This window comes from Lithobates pipiens, unplaced genomic scaffold, assembly GCF_037356315.1.
Source record: "Lithobates pipiens isolate NorthernLeopardFrog02 unplaced genomic scaffold, aLitPip1_a1.2 Scaffold_25, whole genome shotgun sequence".
Classification (NCBI taxonomy): Eukaryota; Metazoa; Chordata; class Amphibia; order Anura; family Ranidae; genus Lithobates; species Lithobates pipiens.
In genome coordinates, this window is record NW_027507787.1 from 92,753,463 (window position 1) to 92,777,891 (window position 24,429).

General features: G+C 48.3%; 2 protein-coding genes across 2 annotated transcripts in view; one reads left to right on the plus strand and one right to left on the minus strand.

The window, feature by feature from the left end:
- Positions 1-24,429, minus strand: part of ACY3 (aminoacylase 3) — a 144,075-nt gene that overhangs the window by 111,120 nt on the left and 8,526 nt on the right. The gene's annotated exons all lie outside the window — the stretch shown is intronic.
- Positions 4,285-10,719, plus strand: LOC143930395 (integrase/recombinase xerD homolog). Its single transcript, XM_077454684.1, has 2 exons — positions 4,285-4,616; positions 7,836-10,719. The coding sequence occupies exons 1-2, from the start codon at positions 4,496-4,498 to the stop codon at positions 8,810-8,812; spliced, it is 1,098 nt and encodes a 365-aa protein (XP_077310810.1). The 5' UTR covers positions 4,285-4,495; the 3' UTR covers positions 8,813-10,719.

The following is a 24,429-nucleotide window of genomic DNA, read 5'->3' on the forward strand; positions in this document are numbered from 1 at the left end:
CCAGTCCCTGCCTTTGTTGTAAAGGTTTTGCCACACAGGCATTAACTCACCGCACAGTACAGGTGACACACTCCCCAGTCTATACAACACAAAACTGGTTCCAGGATGGAGCATCTCCCTATGCATGCTGGGGTTTTTTGTAGAGGTCTTAATGAGCCCACTTACTACAGCTGGGCTCATTAACTCTTCCCCTCTAATTGTAAAAGTCTGCATAAAGCCTGAATCTAGGACACACATATTTCCCATCCTGGATACAACCAGGTGATTTTACCTGCGTGCTGCCACAATATATATATATATACACTGTGTGTGTGTATATACTGTGCACTACTGTGTGTGTGTGTGTGTGTGTCTGTGTCTGTAAGTATACTGTGCACGTGTCTGTGTGTTACTGTGCATGCGTGTATGTATACTGTGTATGCATGTGTTTGTGTATATACTGTGCATCTGTGTGTACTGTGCATGCGTGTGTGTATACTGTATGATCCATGTGTGCTCACTGCCACTCAACAGAATTTGATCCAACAATCCTGTGCCTGTGAAAAATGCCCTTGTTGCCATTTGGAGCCATCTGATTGGTGCACTGCTGAGCTCAACCTCGGATCAGGCAGCAAGGCAGGTCTGGGTGCACACCTGTGCAGTGATAACATGGTGCACAGCTTTTATTCATATGCCCCACTGCCCGATCTGAGGCCAACCACTGCAGTTCACTATTCCGCTGGCTCTAAGACAGCACATGTGCAGTTCAGAGCCTGCAACATGTGGCTTTATTTTTTTTTTTAAAGGCCTTGCCCGCCAGCTGCCTACCTCACCAAGCACCAAGGTGCAAAGGTGTGTGTGTGTGTGTGTGTGTGTGTGTGTGTGTGTAAGGGGATATTCATGGAAGGTGGCACTCTGGGGGCTCTGCCGTAGGGCATGTCAAAAGTGTCCAATCTGTCTGCCATAATGTCGCAGTCCCGCCGTCATTACTAGTAAAAAAAAAAAAAAATTATAATAAAAATGCCATAAATCTATCCCCTATTTTGTAGACGCTATAACTTTTGCGCAAACCAATCAATATACGTTTATTGTGTTTTTATTTTTTAACAAAAATATGTAGAAGAGTACATATTGGCCTAAACTGTGGGAAAAAAATGTATGTGTGTGTATATCTATCTATCTTACTTTTTTTTTGTAGTATAAAGTAAAAAATATTGCTTTTTAAAAAAGATTGTCTGCCTTTTTTCGTTTATAGCGCAAAAACTAAAAATCCCACAAAAGAAAGCTCTATTTGTGGGAACAAAAGGACATCAATTTTGTTTGGGTACAACCTCGCACGACTGCGCAATTGTCAGCTAAAGCGACCCAGTTCCGAATCGGAAAAAGTGCTCTGATCAGGGAGGGGGTAAATACTTCCGGGGCTGAAGTGGTTAAGACTCTCCCATTGACCATGGCCATTGTTCGCCTGGTTCACTATGCATGCCACAGATCATCATCTCCCTGGTAGGGGTCCCAGTGCAGTATTTTGCCCAGGGGCCCATGATGTTAAGGTGGCACTGCCCATGAGAGGCTCGTGGTGCCTTTACTGGGTCACCAGCTCTAGGTCTCCTGCCACCCTGCATGTCGCCGAGCTTGGTGCCCCTCCTCTAAAAAAAAAAAAAAAAAAAAAAAAAGGCTGCCACGTGGCGGCCATCTGTAAGCCTGGGGGCCCCATAATCTTATTGCCGGGGGCCCCATAAGTTGTCAGTCCGCCCCTGGTTTCAACAGAACCAAATGAGGTTTCAACAGAACCATATGGAGAGGAATCAAGGCAGCCTATGATGAAAGTTACACCATTCCTACTGTGAAGCACAGAGGTGGATCGCTGATGTTTTGGGGATGTGTGAGCTACAAGGGCAATGCTTCATTTGAAGAGGAGTCAACAGCTACAAAGGCACAGGAAATTTTGTCAAAATTGATGGCAAGATGAATGCAATATGTTCTCAAATAATACTGGAGAAACATTTGCATTCATCAGCCAGGAAACTGCGCATGGGACATAATTGGACATTCCAACATGACAATGATCCAAAACACAAGGCCAAGTTGACCTGTCATTGGCTACAGCAGAATAAAATGAAGGTTCTGGAGTGGCCATCTCAGTCTCCTAAGGATGAGCTCCGGCTTGTTCGCATACTCCATGTGCATAGCCGCCAGGAAGTCAGAGCAGCACTGCGCTAATCACAGGCAGTTAGACATTGCCCCAATGTGCGGCTGCAGAGATCAGGCAATGTCTCACTGTCTGTGATTAGCGCAGCACTGCGCCGACTTCCTGCCAGGCTCTGCACGTGGTCCATGCGAACACGCCTGAGCTCATCCCTACTCCTGACCTCAATATCACTGAGCCACTCTGGGGAGATCTCAAATGTGCAGTTTGTGCAAGACAGCATTTACAGGAACAGGAGGCTTTTTGCCAAAAGGAATGGACAGCTTTACCATCTGAGAAGATAAACAGCCTTATCCACAAATTCAAGCTGCCATTGATGTTAAAGGGGCCAATACACGGTATTAAGAACTAGGGTATGTAAACTTTTGATCAGGATCATTTGGGTAATTTCTGTTGCCATTATAATTGAAAAAGCGGAAACACAGTTGATTGATAATACATGGCTTCAGCCAAACACTAACCATGAGTGAAAGAAAAGCACATAGGAGGCATTTGGCGGGAGGCTGTCCCAGGAGGCGGAGCATTTTTTTTCTTGGGTTGGCAGCTTGATGGACGATGGCTTTACATCGAGGAATACAGTTTTTTCATTTTTTAATAAAAGAATTGTCAAATACTTGTCTCTTGTTTCTGTTCATTTTTGAATGCTCACTAAACGAAAGGGTGCACCAAAGGTCATTGGTCATCCTCAAATGGAAGGTGGAGGAGTGCAAGGCCTCTAACATCCACCATTCCCATCATGGAGGAGTGGAAGAGGACTCCAATGGCATCCTGTGAAGCTCTGGTGAACTCCATGCTCAAGAGGGTTAAGGCAGTGCTGGAAAATAATGATGGCCACACAAAATAAACACTTTAGGCCCAATTTGGACATTTTCATTTAGGCGTGTACTCAATTTTGTTGCCAGTGGTTTAGACATTAATGGCTGTGTGTTGAGTTATTTTGAGGGGACAGCAAATTTACCCTGTTATACAAGCTGTACACTCACTACTTTACAATGTAGCAAAGTGTAATTTCTTCAATGTTGTCACATGAAAATATATCAAAATATTTACAAAAATGTGATTAGTGTACTCAATTTTGTGAGATACTGTGTATGTATGTATTGTAATATTGGGGGTTGTTTAACTCAAGTGTAGCACCCACTAGCGAGACCAATCCACACCAGAAACTCAATTTCAGGGCTTTTTGACCCACTTTTATTAAAAAAGGAAAAGAAAAATGTCCATCAATAATTCCCACGCAGGGGTTTCAATTTCAAAGCAGTAGTAAAGAAAAAATACCAAGCCACCTGGCTTTATGGTCAGCAGTACTGCCGTTTGGGCTTTACCCTTCAGCCCTCTTGGCCATATACCGTATATACTCGAGTAGAAGCCGAGATTTTTTAGGCTGAAAGTGCCCCCCTCGGCTTATACTCGAGTCACTGCCGTCTGCCTACACGATCAGCGTGTCGTGCAGACAGACGGCGGCCATTCCACTATTCAAAAGCCGCACCTCCCTGTCTGTGATAGGCGGAACACACAATTTCCCAGCAGTCAGTGTTCCGCCTATCACAGACATCCGCTCATTCTCATACTATGGACGAGGATGAGAGGATGTCCGTGATAGGCGGAACACTGACTGCTGGGAAATTGAGTGTTCCGCCTATCACAGACGGAGGCGCGGCTTTTGAACAGTGGAATGGCCGCCGTCTGTCAGACGAGGAGGAGAAGTGCGGCATGGCACGGCTCGGCACACAGAGGCTGCAGAAGGCAAAGAGACAGGTAGTCTGCGATGGACACAGGGATGGACGGGACACAGGGATGGACGGGACACAGGAATGGACACAGGGATGGACACATGTCTCACCCTCGGCTTATACACGAGTCAATAAGTTTTCCCAGTTTTTTTGTGGTAAATTAGGGGCCTCGGCTTATATTCGGATCGACCTATACTCGAGTATATACGGTAACAGAGATCACGGACTGTACCTCTTTTACTCTTCCTCACTGCTCATCCCACAGCTTTGGGCCTTCTGACTACACCATGCAGACATGCATGCTTCTCCCTTGCTTGCCTGGACTCCTCTGGAGGGTGGAGCCCAGAACCAAGAGAAGCACGGATTATGAATGCAATGATATAAGGAGTGCTGGACATGACAGTGTGGATGAGGGACACAGAGGGTTAAGCTTTATGGGTGGAGTTCAGGAAAAGGTTTGCAGGAAACAAGTTCAGTGTAGGGGAGGGGTCACATAAAAGGGAGAGGTGTGGCTTTAAGGAATCATTCAGAGCCCAGTGTGACACAGAGGAGGCAGTTTTTTCGCTGCTCCTCTGCTATGGCGGACCTCGAGGGACTCTTCGCGCGGCTGCGACGGGCGGCGGAGGTGCACGGTGCGGACTGGCTGCGGGAACGTGTGGGTGACCTGGCGGACGGCGATGTGGACGGCGGCGGGACAGGTGAGGTTCCACTGCGCGCGCGGAGGTCTCGGCCTCCGGCGCGTTTTTCTCCTGGGCCTACTCCTCGGCCGCCTCGTGACTCCCGGAGCCCGGGGGTGGACCGATCGGTCCCCCCGGCAAAACGGCAGGTTCTCGGCTCCCCCCGGTCTGGGCGGTCGTTGCGCCGCCGACCGGAGGGGGGCGGGGCTTCGCGGCCGCATGGAAATGGCGCCGGGACCGCACGGGGCCCGGTGGAGGTGGGGGGGAGTGTGGATGGCTCTGGGTCGGCAGGCCAAGGGGGGGTGCACGTGGCGGGGGATCTGCGTCATGCTGGGTCTGGGTCCAGCATCCGCGCGGTGGGGGGGAGGGGGGCGCTCCGGGGGGGTCACATGCTGGAGGGGGGGGAGGGTGGGTCGCAGAAGGCTGCCAAGGTGCCTGGCAGGGCTGGTTTTAGACGCCGGCATGCCGGGGGCGGCGGGGGGAGGAGGACATTGCCTGCAGTCCCGGATCGCAGGGACCGGATGGACCGCGCGGAGCACAGGGGGATTGCCGCGTCCCCGGTGCGTGCTGGAGAGGTCGGTTCGGAGAGCGAGCTGTCCCAGGAGGAGGAGGGGTCCTTTTCTGCACCCGGACCGGTACCGGTCGCCGAGGCCCCTGGGGGCCCGGGTAAGTTGCGGGAGTCTACCTTGCTGGCGGATGCCTTGCGGGATCTGATGGGGGTGGCGCAGGGGGGTGCTGTACCCACGGGATCCCGGGACGTGTTGGGGGGGGTTGCGGCAGGTTCAGCGCAGGGGGCGGGGCCTGTGGCCCCGGGGGGGCTGTCAGGTCAGTTGCAGGAGCTGTTGGGGGGGCTGCAGGCCCTGGTGGGTAAGTTTGCTGGGGGCTCCGGGTCGCCTCAGGTGGCCCCCTGGATGGGTAATGTGGGGGGGGCCGGGGGGGCGGAGGTCATTCCTGCGCGGGATTCACCGCCTGCTGCGGTGTCAGGGAGCATGGATGCGGGGGCCGTGGGCTCGGGGGTCCCCCCGGTGCCCGCGGACCCGGGGGCGCGGTCTGACCTGGTTAGGATCGCGGATGCTGCCCGGTGCGAAGTCTATGTTTGTTTCGAAGGCCCATTGGGGGCGCATTTGAAGCAGGAGGTGCGGGACAAGATCGGCAAGGGTGAGTATGTGGAGATTTTCTCTTTGCTCCCCCTCGAGAAATTTAATTTGGACAGGGTTAAGCCGGACAGTTCCAAGAAGGACGACGAGGAAAAACGTAGGTATCGGCTGATCCCGCGCACATTTGCAAATTGGCTTCAGGCGTTCGCTATCTTGGCTAGCGTGATAGGGGAAAAGAACCCCGAGCATTGCTCGGCGTTATTTTGCTACCTGGACGCGATTGGGGAGGCTCACCGAGTGTATGGAGGGCTGGCTTGGCTGCGCTATGATGAGCAGTTTCGTCAGCGTAAGGCAGTGCGGGCTGACCTGCGGTGGGATCACAAGGACATAAGCCTCTGGATGAGGCTTATGTCTGCTCCGCGGGCGCCCACTCCGTTTCTTCAGGGGGGGGCCGGGAGTGCGTCTTCCTCGGGACTGCCGGCCGGAAAGAAGTGGGGGGTGTGCTGGCCCTTCAATGAAGGGGCTTGTAAATTCGGAGGCGCGTGCCGCTTCAAGCATGAGTGCTCCGGGTGCGGCGGCATCCACCCCCTGTCCCGCTGTTTCAAAAAGGGTCAGCGGGCCGGTGCCGCCGGTCAAAAAAGGGATGACGCCGGTGAACCTGGGAAGGATGCTTCCTTTCCTAAATAGGTATCCGGATGGTGCGGCGGCGCGGGGGTTAATTCTGGGTTTTCGGGACGGTTTTAGGATTCCCTGTTCTTTGGGAGGGGTGCCGCCGTTGGCCAGGAATTTGCGTTCGGCTTTAGATCACCCGGGGGTGGTCGATGATAAACTGGGTAAAGAGGTGGCGCTGGGCCGGATGGGTGGCCCTTTCGAAGTGCAGCCGTGGGGGGACCTGGTGGTCTCCCCGTTGGGTGTAGTTCCTAAGAAGGAGCCGGGGAAGTTTCGCTTGATTCATCACCTGTCTTTTCCGAAAGGGGGGTCGGTCAATGATTTCATTGACCCGGAGGCGTGTACGGTTTCCTACACGTCTTTTGACGCGGCGGTACGGTGGGTCAGGCGGTATGGTCGTGGGGCTCTCATGGCCAAGGCGGATGTGGAATCGGCGTTTCGCCTTCTGCCGGTCCACCCGGACAGCTTCCGGCTGTTGGGATGCCATTGGCGGGGCAAGTTTTATGTGGACTTGTGCCTGCCCATGGGTTGTTCCATTTCATGCGCCTATTTTGAAGCTTTTAGTTCATTCTTGGAATGGGTGGTGAGAGATGTTTCGGGCCTGGAGTCGGTCATCCACTATTTGGATGATTTTCTGTGCGTGGGCCCGCCTGCCTCCAATGTGTGTGCGATTCTTCTGTCCACGTTGCAGCACATTGCGGGCAGGTTCGGGGTGCCGTTGGCGGGGGATAAGACGGAGGGCCCGGTGACGGAATTGAGTTTTCTGGGAATCGTGATTGATTCTATGGCAATGGAGTGTCGATTGCCAGAGAATAAATTACGGGATCTGCAGGCGGAGTTGGCGGGCATGCAGGGCCGGCCGAAGGTTCAGCTTCGGGCCCTGCAGTCCCTGTTGGGCAAGCTGAATTTCGCTTGCCGGATCATCCCTATGGGCCGTGTGTTCTGCCGACGGCTGTCGGGGGCCACTGCCGGGGTAACCGCCCCTACCCACTTCGTGCGTTTGCGAAGGGAACACCGGGAGGACCTGCGGGCTTGGCATGAATTTTTGGAGTCGTATAATGGGCGGGCTATGTGGATGTCGGGGCCAGTGAGCAACTTCGATGTGGAGTTGGTTACTGACGCGGCTGGCTCAACGGGTTATGGGGCATTTTTCCGGGGTCGGTGGAGTGCGGAACCTTGGCCACGCTCATGGGAGACTGCGGGGTTGTTGGGCAATTTGGTGTTGCTAGAATTGTTCCCGATAGTGGTGGCATTGGAGTTGTGGGGGGCGGAGTTTCGTAATTTGAAGTTGCGCATCAATTGCGATAACATGGGGGTGGTCCAGGTCCTCAATCGGATGACTGCTTCTTCCCCCCCGGTCATCCGGCTGCTGCGACACCTGGTCTTTCGATGTTTGCGGCTCAATGTTTACGTTTATGCTGTGCACATACCTGGGGTGGAGAATTCTTTGGCTGACTCGCTCTCTCGTTTTCAGTGGGACAAGTTCCGGCAGCTGGCGCCGGGAGCGGAGGAGTCGGGGGCGCCATGCCCCGGGTGGATGTGGGAACTTCCCTTGGAATCGCCGCAGGTTGGTTAAAAAGGTCGTTGAGTGAGGCTACATGGTCCGCTTATTCTAGAGTGTGGGCGGAATGGTGGGCGTTCCTGCGGGAGGTTGGAGTGGCTGGTCGGGGCTCCGACCGGCGCTGGGTGGTATTGTACTGGGTTGCCCGGAACATTGAGACGGGCCTGTCTCCCGCATCTATTGAGCGGAAGCTGGCGGGGTTGGCCTTTTTGTTCAAACTGTGGGGGGAGCCGGACGGGACGAAGGATTTTTGGGTGAAGCAAACGTTGAAGGGGTATAGGAGGGATTGGAAGGGTAGGGATGCGCGCCGGCCGGTGTCATTTGACAATCTGTTGGCAATTTGTTCTCGGCTGGTGGACGTTTGCTCGTCTGCTTACGAGACCGTCCTGTTTACGGCAGCGTTTTCGTTGGCGTTTTATGGGGCTTTTAGGATTGGGGAGTTGGTGTGTCGCTCAAAACGGGTGGCTGGGGGTCTGTTGGATCAGGATGTGCAGGTGGTTGCGGATCGGGTGAGTATACGGTTGCGTAGGTCTAAGACTGATCAACGGGGCAAGGGAGTGGCGATTACGCTGCTCGCCCTGCCGGGCTCGGTAGTGTGCCCGGTGGCGGCGGTACGGGCTTTCCGGGCGGTGCGGCCTGGGAGGGCGGGCCCCTTTTTGGTGCACGAGGAGGGCTCTTTTCTATCCCGTTTTCAGTTTGTGTCGGTCTTTCGGCAATGCCTGAGGGCGGTGGGTTTGGATGAGCGGGACTACGCGTCCCACTCTTTTCGGATTGGGGCGGCCACGGAGGCGGCTCGATGTGGGCTGGAGGAGGCGGTGGTTCGCCGGATTGGTAGATGGGAGTCCCGGAGGTTCCGGTCCTATGTCCGGCCGCAGTTGCTACTGGGGTAAGGAGGGTGCGGCTGGGGGTTGTTTGCTGTGGGATTTATGGGGGGGAGGACTGTGCTTGTAACATTCCTTTGGTTGTTGTGTTATTTCTCTTGTTTTCATTCCAGATGGAGGTTCTCAACGCCTCGTTTGGATCCTGGGGCATTCGTACGTCTGCTGGGGGGCCAGGAGAGGTGATTCTCTACCAGCAGGCAGGCAATTAGGTATCCCCAGGGAGGTAGCTAGGGTGATGTGGTTGGGTTTCCCGGGCATGAGGTGGGAGCGTGTCATGAGGGAGGTGGAGCGTTTCGCTTTGAGGGATAGGCCCCCGGATGTGCTGGTTGTTCATGCGGGGGGCAATGACCTGGGAGTTCGGAAAGTGAAGGACATTTTGGCGGATATCAAGGCTGATGTGTTGCGCATGCGAGTCCTTTTCCCGGGCACCATTTTGGTGTGGTCGGACATTGTGGCCAGAACGGTGTGGCGGGGGGCCAGGTCTTTAGCCAGCCTTGAGAAAACCAGGATTAGGGTTAATAAGGTTGTTGGGCGGTTTGTAGTGCAGAACGGGGGCATTGTGGTAAGACACAGGGAATTGGAGGTGAATGTAGGGCTTTATCTTAGGCGGGATGGCGTGCATCTATCGGATGTGGGGATTGACCTCTGGTCCTTTGGCTTACAGGAGGGCATACAGAAAGCTCTTCGGGTGTGGGGCGGCCCTCAAGGTTGAGGGGGTCACCCTTTCGGGCTGTGGCGGTGTGTTTTCTGGTGGTTTCTGACGGTAGACAGGTACTCAGAAGGGATCTGAGGGTGTGGGGGGCTCATCTAACGATCGGCCCCTCTGGGTATTCCTGAACGTTGGAGGGAATACGGTTATGTTCACTGGCGGAAGTTGTCTCCGACCGGTCACAGGTGGAGGCCTTTGGGAAGTTGGTCAGGTGTACCGCAGTGATTGGGTATTGGCTTAAGTGTGGTCACCGTCAGAGATCACCAGAATGGGCAGTTAATGTTAATTAAAATGTGGTTTAATGTTAATAAAGTTATTTATATTTATATATTTATATATATATTTATATATTTATATATTTTCATATTTACAAGTTATTGGAGTAATTTTGAGTTATGTTTAATAAAGGCTGTTGTGGCCAGTTTACTCCAACCTATGGTGTGGTCTCGTTTCTAATAGATAAGGAATAGTATAAGGGGAACATTCAGACTACACTAGTCAAGAGAAGCACGGATTATGAATGCAATGATATAAGGAGTGCTGGACATGACAGTGTGGATGAGGGACACAGAGGGTTAAGCTTTATGGGTGGAGTTCAGGAAAAGGTTTGCAGGAAACAAGTTCAGTGTAGGGGAGGGGTCACATAAAAGGGAGAGGTGTGGCTTTAAGGAATCATTCAGAGCCCAGTGTGACACAGAGGAGGCAGTTTTTCCCACCCTCCCGCCCTATTGTTATGTGTTTGTTTTGTGGTGTTTTGTTGCTGGTCTTTTTCTTCTTTTGCAGGTTTCATCGGTTGTCACGGCAGCTGAAAGTTTTTCGTGTTGGCGGTGTGTTTTCTGGTGGTTTCTGACGGTAGACAGGTACTCAGAAGGGATCTGAGGGTGTGGGGGGCTCATCTAACGATCGGCCCCTCTGGGTATTCCTGAACGTTGGAGGGAATACGGTTATGTTCACTGGCGGAAGTTGTCTCCGACCGGTCACAGGTGGAGGCCTTTGGGAAGTTGGTCAGGTGTACCGCAGTGATTGGGTATTGGCTTAAGTGTGGTCACCGTCAGAGATCACCAGAATGGGCAGTTAATGTTAATTAAAATGTGGTTTAATGTTAATAAAGTTATTTATATTTATATATTTATATATATATTTATATATTTATATATTTTCATATTTACAAGTTATTGGAGTAATTTTGAGTTATGTTTAATAAAGGCTGTTGTGGCCAGTTTACTCCAACCTATGGTGTGGTCTCGTTTCTAATAGATAAGGAATAGTATAAGGGGAACATTCAGACTACACTAGTCATGGTCAGGTGTCTAGAAATAGACCAACACACACCTGACCAGTCAGTGTGCTGGTGAATCCCAAAATCTGGACCCAGGATTGGGGATTTCATCCCACCCAGATCACTACGAAATCCCCGGGCTCCATATCCCAAAACAGAATTTAGTAAATAATGAGGAAACTGAAAAGTCAGTTTCCTCCCAATGTTGCAAGCTCCCTGGAGCCCCTCAACTCGCCTGGTTGAAAATACTGGGTCCATACACTAGTGGGGTACCACACTACAACAGTATATATATATATATATATATATATATATATATATATATACACACACACACACACACACACACACACACACACACACACAAAAAGGGAGGGTTTTTGTTTATTGGCTGGTAGTACTGCCAGTGATTAGTGTACACAATACCGAATATTCTGGGCGGAGAAGAAAAAAAACAAAAGATGGAGAGAAAGAAAAACCTCCTAGCTGTTGTTGTGTAGGATACAAATCTACCAGCTCCTAACTCTGAGGAGCTGCATGAGGATCCTAAATAAATCTCCACTTATAGTGGTAAGTGCAGCTCCTATGATGTGTACTCCTCCTCAATCTAAGGTGTCCGTTTATGAAGCAGTGATCAGCAGTGATTCAGAGGATCGCTGCTGATCACAGCCCATAAACAGTTTATGAACCAGAGATAATCGGGGGAGAAGTGTTTGAACTTGTTCTCCCGCCGATTATCTCCGCACACTGAGAATCCTCATTGAATGAAACAGTAACGGCCAGTTTATGAAGCTGCGATCTGAGCGCTTCACTGACGATCTGTGTCAGAATTCACACTCCCCGATTCACCAGCTCAGAGGTGGAGAATTGGGGAGTGAAGAGGGAATGTGGGGGGATCTGAGGGGGAAAGAGGAAGATAATTAACCTCCTTATGCCTCATTCAGACCCCCCAACACTGTAACCATGTCCCTCTGTCATATTTACGTGTATACACATATATATATATATACACATATATATATATATATATATATATATATATATATATATATATATATAATCTGTGTGTATATACATGTATATATAATGTCTGTGTGTGTATACATGTATATATTATGTAGGGGGACTCTTTATTTTACTAACATTAATCACATGTGTCAGTGTATTGAGCTGTGATAATTTATCACTGTTTAGCCACTTCAATACAGGGCATTTATACAGCTTCCTTACCAGACCAATTTTTAGCTTTCAGCGCTCTCACACTTTGAATGGCAGTTACTCAGTCATGCAACACTGTACCCAAACACATTTTTTATCATTTTTTTCATACAAGTAGAGCTTTCTTTTGGTGGTATTTAATCACCACAGGGTTTTTTATTTTTGCGGCATAAGTGAAAAAAGAGCGAAAATTTTGAAAAAAAAACACTTTTTTTAGTTTCTATGATAAAATTTTGCAAATAAGTAATTTTTGTTCATAAATTTGGGCCAAAATTTATACGGCTACATCTCTTTGGTAAAAATAAGCCAAATTAGTGGATATTATTATATCCTTTCTCTTTGAAAGTTATAGAGTCTACAAGCTATGGTGCAAATCATTGAAAATTGATCACATCTGATCACACCTGATGCACTGACGACCTATCTCATTTCTTGAGGCTCTGAAATGTCAGGAAAGTACAAATACCCCCCAAATGACCCCTTTTTGAAAAGTAGACAGTCCAAGGTATTTAGTAAGAGGCATGGTGAGTTTTTTGAAGTTGTAATTTCTTCCCACAATTCTTGGGAAATAGAAGAATGTTTTTTGTTTTGTTTTTTACAAAATTGTCATAATAACAAGTTATTTCTCATACACAGCATATGCATACTTCCAATTACACCCCAAAATACATTCTGCAACTCTTCCCGAGTATGACGATACCACATGTGTGGGACTTTTACACAGGCTGGCCACACACACAGAGATGTCCAAAATGCAGGGAGCACCGTAAGGGGTTCTAGGAGCATAAATTACACCTCTAATTTCCTAATGACCTATTACATTTGTGAAGGCCCTGGAGCACCAGGACAGTAGAATTACCCACAAAATGACCCCATTTTGGAAAGCACCCCAACATATATTCTATGAGGCATAATGAGTCTTTTGAACAGTTAATTTTTTTCCACAAGTCTTCGGAAAACATGGAAAGAAAATGAAAACATATTTTTTTTACACAAAGTGGTCAGTTTATAAGATATTTCTAACTCAAAGCATGTACATAGCAAAAATTACACCCCAAAATACATTCTGCTACTCATCCTGAGTATGGCGATACCACATGTGTGTCACTTTTACACAGCGTGTCCACATACAGAGGCCCAACATGCAGGGAGCGCCGTCAGGTGTTCTAGGAGCATAAATGACACCTCTAATTTCTTAACGACCTATTGCATTTTTGAAGGCCCTGGAGCACCAGGACAATGGAATTACCCACAAAATGACCCCATTTTGGAAAACAAACACCCCAAAGTATATTCTATGAAGCATTATGAGTCTTTTGAGCAGTTACTTTTTTTTACACAAGTCTTCAGAAAACGTGGAAAGAAAATTAAAATCTTTTTTTTTTTTACACAAAGTTGTCCATTTATAAGATATTTCTAACACATAGCATGTATATAGCAAAAATTACACCCCAAAACACATTCTGCTACTCCTCCCGAGTATGGCGATATCACGTGTAGGACTTTTACACAGCCTGGCCATATACAGAGGTCCAACATGGAAGTGGTACCTTCAGGCGTTCTAGGAGCATAAATTACACATCTCATTTCATTCCTACCTATCACACTTTTGAAGGTCCTGGAGCACCAGGACAATGAAATTACCCACAAAATGACCCAATTTTGGAAAGCAAACACCCCAATGTGTATTCTATGAGGCATGGGCTGCAAATAGGTACTCGGATACTCTGATGGGCTGGTGACAGGTACTCTGTTACTCCGACGGGCTGGTGACAGGTACTCTGTTACTCCGACGGGCTGGTGACAGGCACTCGGGTACTCCGACGGGCTGGTGACAGGCACTCGGGTACTCCGACGGGCTGGTGACAGGCACTCGGGTACTCCGACGGGCTGGTGACAGGCACTCAGGTACTCAGATGAACTGTGACAGGTACTCTGGTACTCAGATGGGCTGGGACAGGTACTCAGATGGGCTGGGACAGGTACTCGGCTACTCAGATGGGCTGACAGGTGCTCAGGTACTCGGATACTCAGATGGACTGTGACAGGTACGCGGGTACTCAGATGGGCGGACAGGTACTCAGGTATTTGGCTACTCAGATGGGCTGACAGGTACTCAGGTACTCAGATGGGCTGGGACAGGTACTCAGGTACTCGGGTACTCAGATGGTCTGGGACAGGTACTCAGGTACTCGGGGTACTCAGATGGGCTGGGACAGGTACTCGGGTACTCAAATGGGCTGACAGGTACTCGGGTACTCAGATGGGCTGACAGGTACTCGGGTACTCAGATGGGCTGACAGGTACTCGGGTACTCAGATGGGCTGTGATGGGTGATGACAGGTACTTTGATGGGTGGTGACAGGTCCTCTTTATTGGGGGGGGTAATCAGTGTGTGTTGGTGGACACTGAGCGGTAACGAGATGTTACCGCAATCTCCTCCTCACACACGATCAGTGTGTGAGAAGGAGAACCCGGTAACATCTTGTTACTGCGGTTTGTTTACATTCTGTGACCGGCCGTGATTGGACAAAGCCGGTCACATGGTAAAGAGCGAATTTCATTGGCTCTTTACTGCGATCGGGGTTGGGCTGTGTCAGGGTGACAAGCCGCATCCCCGATCGGCGCTCTGCACGCGCCCTAGGCGCGTGCACGAGCACTGTAACAGCACAGTACATGTGACCGGCTGTGATTGGACACGGCCAGTCACATGTATCGGGGGGGTCGATGGAGAGGAAAATCCCACAGATTGGGGATGGGCTGTGTCCGGGGGCCCGCAGAAGCGGCGCAATACCGAGGCCGTCATATGACATCCACCCAGGATGGGAGATCCCATCTGTGGCCGTCATTTGACTATGGCCCGGTATTGAAGTGGTTAATAAATTGACATCTCTGTGTATCGGTGAATTTCTAGTACTGTAATCTCGTAAAGTCTCATGAGATTGCAGTATTAGGGGCTGTTCTCCAGTGTTAGAAGCGTTTGTAGATCGCTTCACTTCTCCAAGGGTGAAGCGATCTACTCCACTTTATAAACTGGCATACAGAGGAGAAAGATCTCCTCTGTGAATGCCGGAGAATGAAGCAGTGAATAGATTTCACTGCTTCATAAAAGGACACCTTAGTCCTGAATGGCTCCCAGACTGACTATCTGGCAAATTGTACATAATTCTCCCTGACAGAGCACAATATGATGCCTCCCTCTGCAGGGTTATAATCTAAAGGGATTTGTATTGCTACAGAGGCAAATAATCTGCCTCACAAAAGTGTAATAGGTAGTCAAATTAGATTTGAAATGTATGTCCTTAGAACACCTGATGGTGCTGCCTGCATGTTGTGCCTTTGTTTGTGGCCAGGCTGTGTAAACGTCTCACACATGTGGTATCGCCATACTCAGGAGTAGAAGAATGTATTTTGGGGTGCAATTTTTGCTGTGTACATGCAATGCATTTTCATTTTCTTTACACACAAAACTTGTGGAAAAAACAACATGCTGAAAAGACTCATTATGCCTCATAGTATATACTTTGGGGCTTTTACTTTCCAAAATGGGGTAATTTTTTGGACGTTTTCATTGTCCTGGTGCTCCAGGACCTTCAAATGTGTAAGGTCCCTTTCACAATTCTGCGACTTATCCTGCAACTTGGGACTGCATAGTCGCATGACAAGTCGTACCCCATGATTTCCAATGATTACTATTCATATATGTGCGACTTCAAGTCGCAGTGACTTCAAAGTAGTCCCTGTACTACTTTGGTCCGACTTTGATGCAATTTGAGGTCCACAGATCTCAAGATTACAAAGGCATTGCTTAAAGTCACATCAAAATCACGGCAAAAATCGCAGTACAATCACGGAAAGATTGCGCAACTTTCATGTGACAAGTGTAAAGGGGCCTAAGAGGTAGTCAAGAAATTATATGTGTAATTTATGCTCCTAGAATGCCTGATGGTGCTCCTTTGAGGCCACACCCCCTTAAAGGAGAATTGTACAAAAAAAATTGGTTAAACTCACAAGTGCTTTTTTTTTAGTTCTACTCTCCCTTTATATTGGCTTTCGGAATTTACAAATGCAGGCATTTAGAAATTGGATGAAAGGTAAGTAGTGCATTTTATATACAACTATATAGATCACACCAAAATGGGGGACAAATGAGGAGGAAAGAGGGACAGAGGGACTTTGTTCTGAATGTGGGACAGTCCCTCCAAATCAGGCAGCTATGACAAAACTACTATAATTCCTGTTCCTATAGGGATACTACAGGTCTACTATATTGTACACTTGAATATACAAATTACCCTTACAAGGTCTACTGCCAAGGTTTGACAGAATAACTGCCTCTTCAAAATTGGCTGCCTCAGAAAGAAACTGCATATACTTTGTTAACCTGCCTCATATAAACTAGGTAATTCCAAAGTCTAACAATTGGCCATCCTAAACAAAGCTACTGCCTCAAGAGTTGGAAGACTAATCAACCCTGCCTCATATAAGCTATTGAACTATATCTGCCAAACAAATTCTGAAAAACACATACCTACAAAACCATGCTGTACCCAAAATAATATTAGTGCTCCCAAAACTCTAAAATCTACATGTTTCGCTTTATCGACAGAGGGAGCCAGTAGATACATAGACTTTGTCATGGGCCCATTTGTCTATGAATTGTCATCTTATATTTAGCACATGCAGGACTTTGTCAACAAGTTGACTGATATAGTTCTGGAAAGGAATACTTGGTAAACCAGTCTGGATGTAGAAGCCCTTTATAGCAAAATCGAACATCAATTGGGGTTACAAGCCTGCAAATTCTTTCTAGATGCTAGAGGAGTTGTATTCCAAACACATACAGAATTCCCCATTCACACCTGAGCGGTTTGTAGCGTGAACACACCTGAGCGTTTTGTAGCATGAAGCCTGAGGCCGGGTTCACACTGGAATGACAAGACAGTCGTACTGCTTTGGATCCGTCTTTGCCCTGCGACTTGAAGTCCGACATGCGCTCAACTTCAATGAACAGGGATCCCCGACCATACCAGGCACTATGTCTGGTATGAATCTTTAGAGGAAACTCCACGGCAAAAAAAAAAAATGCATGGGTTCCCCCTCCAAGAGCATACCAGGCCCTTCAGTCTGGCATTGATTTTAAGGGGAACCCCCACGCCATTTTTTTCACTACCCCCAAAATCCATACCAGACCCTTATACGAGCACACAGCCTGGCAGGTCAGGAAAGGGGGTAGGGATGAGCGAGCGCCCCCCTGGGGGGTGCTTTGGGGCAGGGGGCCCCAAAGCACCCACTGTAATGCCGGGTGCGTGGTGTGCCACTACTTATATTGGCATGGGGTGGGGTACCCATATGACGCCATTTGGAGGCCCTGCCCCTTATGACGTCACCACTCTGGGCATGATGGGCGGTGACATCATAAGAGGCATGCCACCGGTGACCCCGCCCCATATATTTTAGTAGTGGCACATGTGCCCCCGGCATTAGAGCGGGAAAGAGTGTTGAGTCAACATTGGAAGAAGAACATAGGGAGAAGACAGCGGCGAAGAACGGGCAAAAGAGCGAGCAAAAGAGCGAGCAAAAGAGCGAGAAGATAGCGGAGGAGACCCAGCAGAAGATAGTGAACAGAGGGAGAAGAACCAATAGAGGCAGAAGACATTAGTGGAGGACACAGAAGAGCCGGAGAGGGGAGAAGAGATCCGAAGAGACAACAGAGCTGCCTAATAAATTACTTTAAAAACATTGTAATGTGTTTTATTTTTGACACTTATTTTTAGGTGAATGGGTAAGGGTACAATGTACCCCATACTCATTCACATTGGGTGGGGGCCAAGATTTGGGGGCGCCCTTGTTAAAGGGGGGGCAGATTCCGATAAGCCAGAGTTGTTGGGAAGAGGTCCTTGTCCTCCTCAACATGGGGATAAGGTGCTTGGGGGGGACAAGGTGCTTTGGGGCCCTCCTGCCCCAAACTTCGGTTCAGGGAGGGCACTCACTCGTCCCCACCCCCTTTCCTGACCTGCCGGGTGTGTTTGGATAAGGGATTTGGATTTTGGGGGACCCCAATGCCGTTTCTTTTAGAGTGGGGGTTCCCCTTAAAATCCATACCAGACTGAAGGGCATGGTAAGCTCTTGGAGGGGGAACCCATGCAGGGTTTTTTTTAATTTAAATTGCCATGGAGTTCCCCTTCAAGATCATCAGAGCACCAAGTCGCATGCCAAAGTCGGATCAGTAAAGATGGCGATCCAACTTTGATCCGACTTCAGTGATATTCAATGGGCTGATGTCAGACCAAAGTAGTGCAGGGAGCATTTTCAAAGTCAGACCAGTTAAGACAGCTCCCATAGAAACGTTGATTATCACACATCATGCGACATGAGTTTGTCATGGTTATGCATTTTCTTTTGGCCTCCCCCATACAGTTTCGCTCTCCACCTGCTCTGAGATATACAATAAATAGCAGCTAAACTACAAATATGTTTACTGAATCAGATCAGGCAGCAATTGGTTGCCAGAGGTTACAGGTATATCATTACCGCTCACTGGCTGGTTGCTAGAGGTTACAGCACATGATTTCTGCTTATTGGTTGGTTGCTAGAGGTTACAGCACATCATCTCCTCACTGCTTGCACACCAATTACTGGGGAGGTGAGGGGACTCATTAACCACTTCCCGACCAGCGCACGACGATGTACGTCGACAGAATGGCACGGGCAGGCATATTGGCGTACATGTACGTCCAATCTTCAATGCCGCCCTGCGCGCTCCCGCGCTGGTCGGGACCCCCGTGAGTCCGGTCGCGGGACCCGGGGACTCGATCGCCACGGGCATACCCACGATCGTCTCACGGGACGGCTGAATGGAGGAAATGCCGTGTAAACAGCATTTCTCCATTCTGCCTAGCAACTAGTGACGCTGATCTCTGCTCCATGTGATTGGAGCAGAGATCAGTGTTCACTAAATGAAATCCCAACCCCCCCACAGTTAGTAACACACCCCTAGGAACACTTAACCCCTAAGCTGCCAACCACTGGTTAACCCTTTCACTGCCAGTGTCATTTACACAGGAATCACTGCATTTATATAGCAGTGATTACTGTATAAATGACAATGGTCCCAAAAATGTGTCAAAAATGTCCGATGGGTCCCCCACAATGTCGCAGTCACAATAAAAATCGCTGATCGCTGCCATTACTAGTAAAAAAAAATAATAAAAAATTATTAATAAAAATGCTATAAAACTATCCCTATTTTGTAAACGCTATAACTTTTGCGCAAACCAATCAATAATCGCTTATTGCGATTTTTTTCACCAAAAATATGTAGAAGAATACCTATCGGCCTAAACTGTGGGAAAAAAATGTTTTTTTATATATTTTTGGGGGATATTTATTATAACAAAAAGTAAAAAATAATGCGTTTTTTTCAAAATTGTCGCTCTATTTTTTTTATAGCGCAAAAAATAAAAACCGCAGGGGTGATCAAATACCACCAAAAGAAATCTCTATTTGTGGGAAAAAAAGGACGTCAATTTTGTTTGGGAGCCACGTCGCACGACCGCGCAATTGTCAGTTAAAGCGACGCAGTGCCGAATCGCAAAAAGTGGTCTGGTCTTTGACCAACAAAATGGTCCGGTCTGAAAGTGGTTAATCAACAGAAAACTCCTAGGGATGCTAGGACTCCTGGGATCAGTGACAGTGCTGGGGGGAGGGTGTGATTAATGGCAATACTATTTTTCTTTTTTTTACAGACTACCTATATAGAGAGGAGTTTCAACAGTGGCCACCAATTTAATAGGGGTTTATTCTGACCACTAATGTAATAGAAGCAGTCACAGTAACCACCAATGCAAGTAGGGATTTACACTGACCACCAACGAAGGGGGACATTCACACTGGTCAGTAGGGTGAATGTAAGGATTCTACACCCAGCACCAATGTAATGAGATTTACACTGACCACCAATGTAACTGAGACATTTAGCCTGCGTTCATATTTGTTTGTATTGGGAATGCATGCAAAATCGTTTTCCTGACACCATAGAAACGTGTTGCCCTTTAGCAGATACACAGCAGTGCCATTAACCTCCCTGGCGGTATGATTCTGTCAGGAATTCTTTTCCAATAGCGGTACAATTCTTTTGCATGAAAATTTGGTGTTATGTATCATAGGCCTGTAATTCTTAGTAATTACTTACTAAAACCTGACCAAACAAGGCTCTAGTAGACATCCCAGATGTGATAAAGTTAGAAACACAAAATCATGAATTATAATCTTATAAATAATATAATTTTATTCAATAATGTAATGTGAAATAATGAAATTTGTCAAACAAAGAAAATTCAATAAACATCCTGAGTGTGATACACTTTGAAGCAGGGTACAGCACACAGTCCAACATCACAATCCGGACAATAGAACCGACTTTCTTTTCGGACTTTTTTCCCACTGCCATCTCTATTTGAGCAGCAAACCACGCACATCCTGGTAGGTGCTGCCTTTTTTGCGGTTGGTGGTATGTAGTCCACAAAGTGACGACCTGTTAGGCGTTCTGGGTTGACAACGTCAACAGCATGTCGTCCAGGTCTGATCCCAGATCCTGATGGTGTCTGGTGTTGGAGGAAAATCTGCTCCGCCACCTTCCAGGTAAAATCAGCATGAATAAGAGGCTTGCGACTCTGTGCTCTATATAGGACATATGCGTTCCAAAGGCATTGCTCCAGAAGATGCCAGAAAAATTTTTTATAATATTTTTTTTGCTGCTTGCGCATAGCCGGATAAAATGTCATTGCCTGATCGGCTCTGTCCTCGCCTCCCATAGTGCAATTGTAGTCTATGACGACTTGCGGCTTCAGCACATCTTTCCCACGTTTGGTGTGGACCATGGCAGTGGCGGTATTGTGCACGGTACTCATCAGACACACGTCCTTCTTATCTCGCCATCGCATTGCCATCATTTTACCCTTCTGCCAGGCAACCATTTCTCCGGTTTTTAGATTTTTCCGGGAGAACAGAGATGGCATGTCACGTCGATTGGGCCTAACCGTACCATACGCATCGGTCTTGTTTTTTAGCAAAACATCAAAAAGTTCCGGAGACGTATAAAAATTGTCCATGGTGACACAATGTCCCTGGTTCAGCAATGGCTCCAGCAGTGTGAGGACTGATGATGTGGCCATCCCATAGCCGCTGTACCTGGGGTTGAACTTTGTGCCTTTACCGGTGTAAATGACCGCATTCCATATGTACCTGGTGCTTGACTCGCAGAGCATGTAGGACTTTATTCCAAATCTCGCTCTTTTGGACGCAATAAATTGTATCCAGCTCAGGCGTCCCTTGTAGGCCATCAAGCTTTCGTCCATGCAGACGTCCCTTTCTGGCATGTAGGTCCGCTGGAAGTTGCTCACAATAATTTGCGATACCTCCCAGATTTTTTTGAGTTTGGGTGCAGGATGCGTGGCCTCATCAAACTCCTCATTGTTCATGAAATGGAAATATTTCATGATGAGGGAAAAACGGTATTCCGACATCACGGTGCCAAAAACGGAGTGGCCACTAATTTATTGGTGGTCCAGTACCATTTTTGGAGCGGTTTCCCCACCACTCCCTGAAGAATAATGAGTCCCAGGAACTGCCAGATGTCCTCTTTGGTCACAGGTTCCCACTTTCTGCTTCAGGAAAACCTGGCATGCAGCGTAGCGGATTGCTGTACCTGGTAGCGATTTGTCTCTGTGACAATTTTTTCAATTACATCCTCAGTGAGAAATAATTGCAGGTATGCCAGAGGATTGTCACGTTCGACATCTACCTTCATCCCAGGTGATCCAGTGAAAGGGAATCTTGGCGGCGCTACCTGGTCTGTATCGCAGTCGATAGGGCACCAATTGCGCACATCGCTGAGGTCAGGTGCAGGATCATCACCGCTGTCACTTGTCAGATCCGTGTCAGTGTCAGACGACAAATCTCCCCACGACTCGCTATCGCTAATTTCTGCAAGCAACTCCGTGTCGCTATCGCTGTCACTCAGCTGGTCCAATGGCGATTTTGTAGCGAATTGGCGCTTTTTTGATGCCATGTTAGATATTATTTTATTGGAGGCAAGGGGCACTGTATGGTTTATCAGTCAGATAGAGATGATACAGTGTAATCCTCTCAGATTACAATGTATCACCTCTATTTATGTGTTTGTGTTGTGTAACTTTTTGAATTTCCCGCCCAGTTCCGCTCCCGTGCGCCGCTGCTGCTCGCAGAGAACGGAACCAGGAAGTGAGGATGGCGTGACCTCGCCGGCGATCGCGTCGGCGATCACAGGGGAGGACACGGAGGACAGCGGAGAACATCGCTGGAGCGCAGGGAGAAGGTAAGATCTCCGCTCGCTGCTCTGCAATGTTACCCCGAGCGTGACTCGGGGTTACCGATAGTACAATAAAAAACCAAACCCGAGTCACGCTCGGGGATACCGCTAGGGAGGTTCATTGTTTTTGTGTGATTTTGAAAAAGGGTTTGGGACTTTCTTCCGCATTTGTAGTGTATAGAGCAGCCCATTGAAATGAATGGGCTGCCTTACACGTGACCTACATCTTTATCCACTCTGTCAGTACACATTTGCATCCTTAAACCCATGCTAATCTCTGTACCCCAAATCTCCCCCATCCTCTCCACTCCAATCCCCCTCCCCTTTAACTCTACCTGCCTCCTCTGCTCATCTTTGCACCCACCTTCCTTACATCCATACATCCCCTCCTTGCTCACCTTTGCACCCCATACTGTAATTCCTTCTCTGCCTACCTCTGCACACCCCACACGACCCTCCATCTCACTAATTTGCTTACCTTTGCAGAACAGGCTGATGGTAGGCTTAATGACCACAGTTGTAGGCAGGACTTTCAAGCATGCCCCTTTATCTCCCCAGTGGGCAGCATTCAGTATAGGTGATAGTGGGTTTGACCTCAGGGGGGCATGATATACATATGAATAGTACCTCTGTTTACATATGAATGCTACTGGTCTGCCACTATTTACATATGAATGCCAGTATTTACATGTAAACATATGGTCTGCAGGTGAGTCATCTGTACACAACAATAGGGCAGAGCTAGGCAGCAATGATAACAGAACTTCACACTGATATATCAGGACACAGCACAGGACTAAAACCTTAAGGGTCAAGGGAATTTAAACTTGGATAGTTGGCAAGTATGAGGCAGCTCCTTTGAGCCCCACAACAATGACAGGGCCCAGGGCAGCTACCCCTTTTGCCCTGCCTTAAAGACAGCCCTGCCGCAAGCGCTCTGCCACAGTGTAAAAAAAGTTGAGCTGGAATGAATGAGAGGCGGTTTTCAGATGCTTAGCAGGGGCTATTTCCAGAGCTAAAATGCCTGAAAACCGCCCCAGTGTGAAAGGGGTTTTTAGGTATCCATCTGTGTTCATACCAAGTAGCGCTTTCTTTCTTTTCTTTTTTTTTTTTTATAAATTGTGCGGGATAATGAACTAGGCCAGTGTGCCCTGTTTCTTTTATCTATTTGTAAAGCGATTACACAGGGAGATCCAGGTTCTCCCTGAATATGGATTGGATTTACATGAGCACAGAGGGCCATACAATGACAGAATTCAAGGTATATCTGCAGATGCCATATGTACAGCTACCGCCCAAAGTCTGTGCAAATCAATGTCAGGCTAACAGACATCCTGGATGTATGTCTGCATTAGAATCCAGGGCTGCTTTTTTGTCTCTGCATTCATGTAACCTCCCAGATATACGTACAAGCGTAGCATTTGTCAGCCTTTCATTGATTTGTACAGGCAGCTGGCCACAGCTGTACACATCCAGGCACATAAATTTGGTGAATTGTCAGTATATGACTCCCTGTGTCCATGTTTATGAGCCCATAATCTGCAGGAGGAAGCTATCAGTTTGACAGTTCAGGTCCTGCAGCCTCCCTGTCATATTATCATATCCTCCACAAAGTCCAGCTTCAATCTGTCCTAGGGCCCCACAGTTACGCTCCAGTACTGGGCTTCCACAATGTTCTCATTCGCTGGGGAGAAGCTGTGAGGCATTTCCTGAATGGAGAGGAGCACGAGGTGAGAACAGCGCAGGATGGGGAAGTGTCTGCTATGTGCTGGCAACATGGAATGGTAACTGAGCTCAGCAAGTTAAGAGGAGGAGAGTGGCGTCTAGTAGCCACGATGGGACCGATGTCACTGGTGAGGTAAGACACCGCTCAGTGTCTTCTAGTCACTAACTGAGATACTCTGTACCCCCCCCCCCTCCACCCATCGGGGATGTCCACTTACCCCACTTCCCTGACAACTGGGGAAAAGACACGCACCTCTGGGAGGTTGCCTTCAGAAATAGCTAAAACAAATACCTTAACACCTCCAGAGGGGCTGCAGGCTCCAGATTTCATGTCACATGGCTTT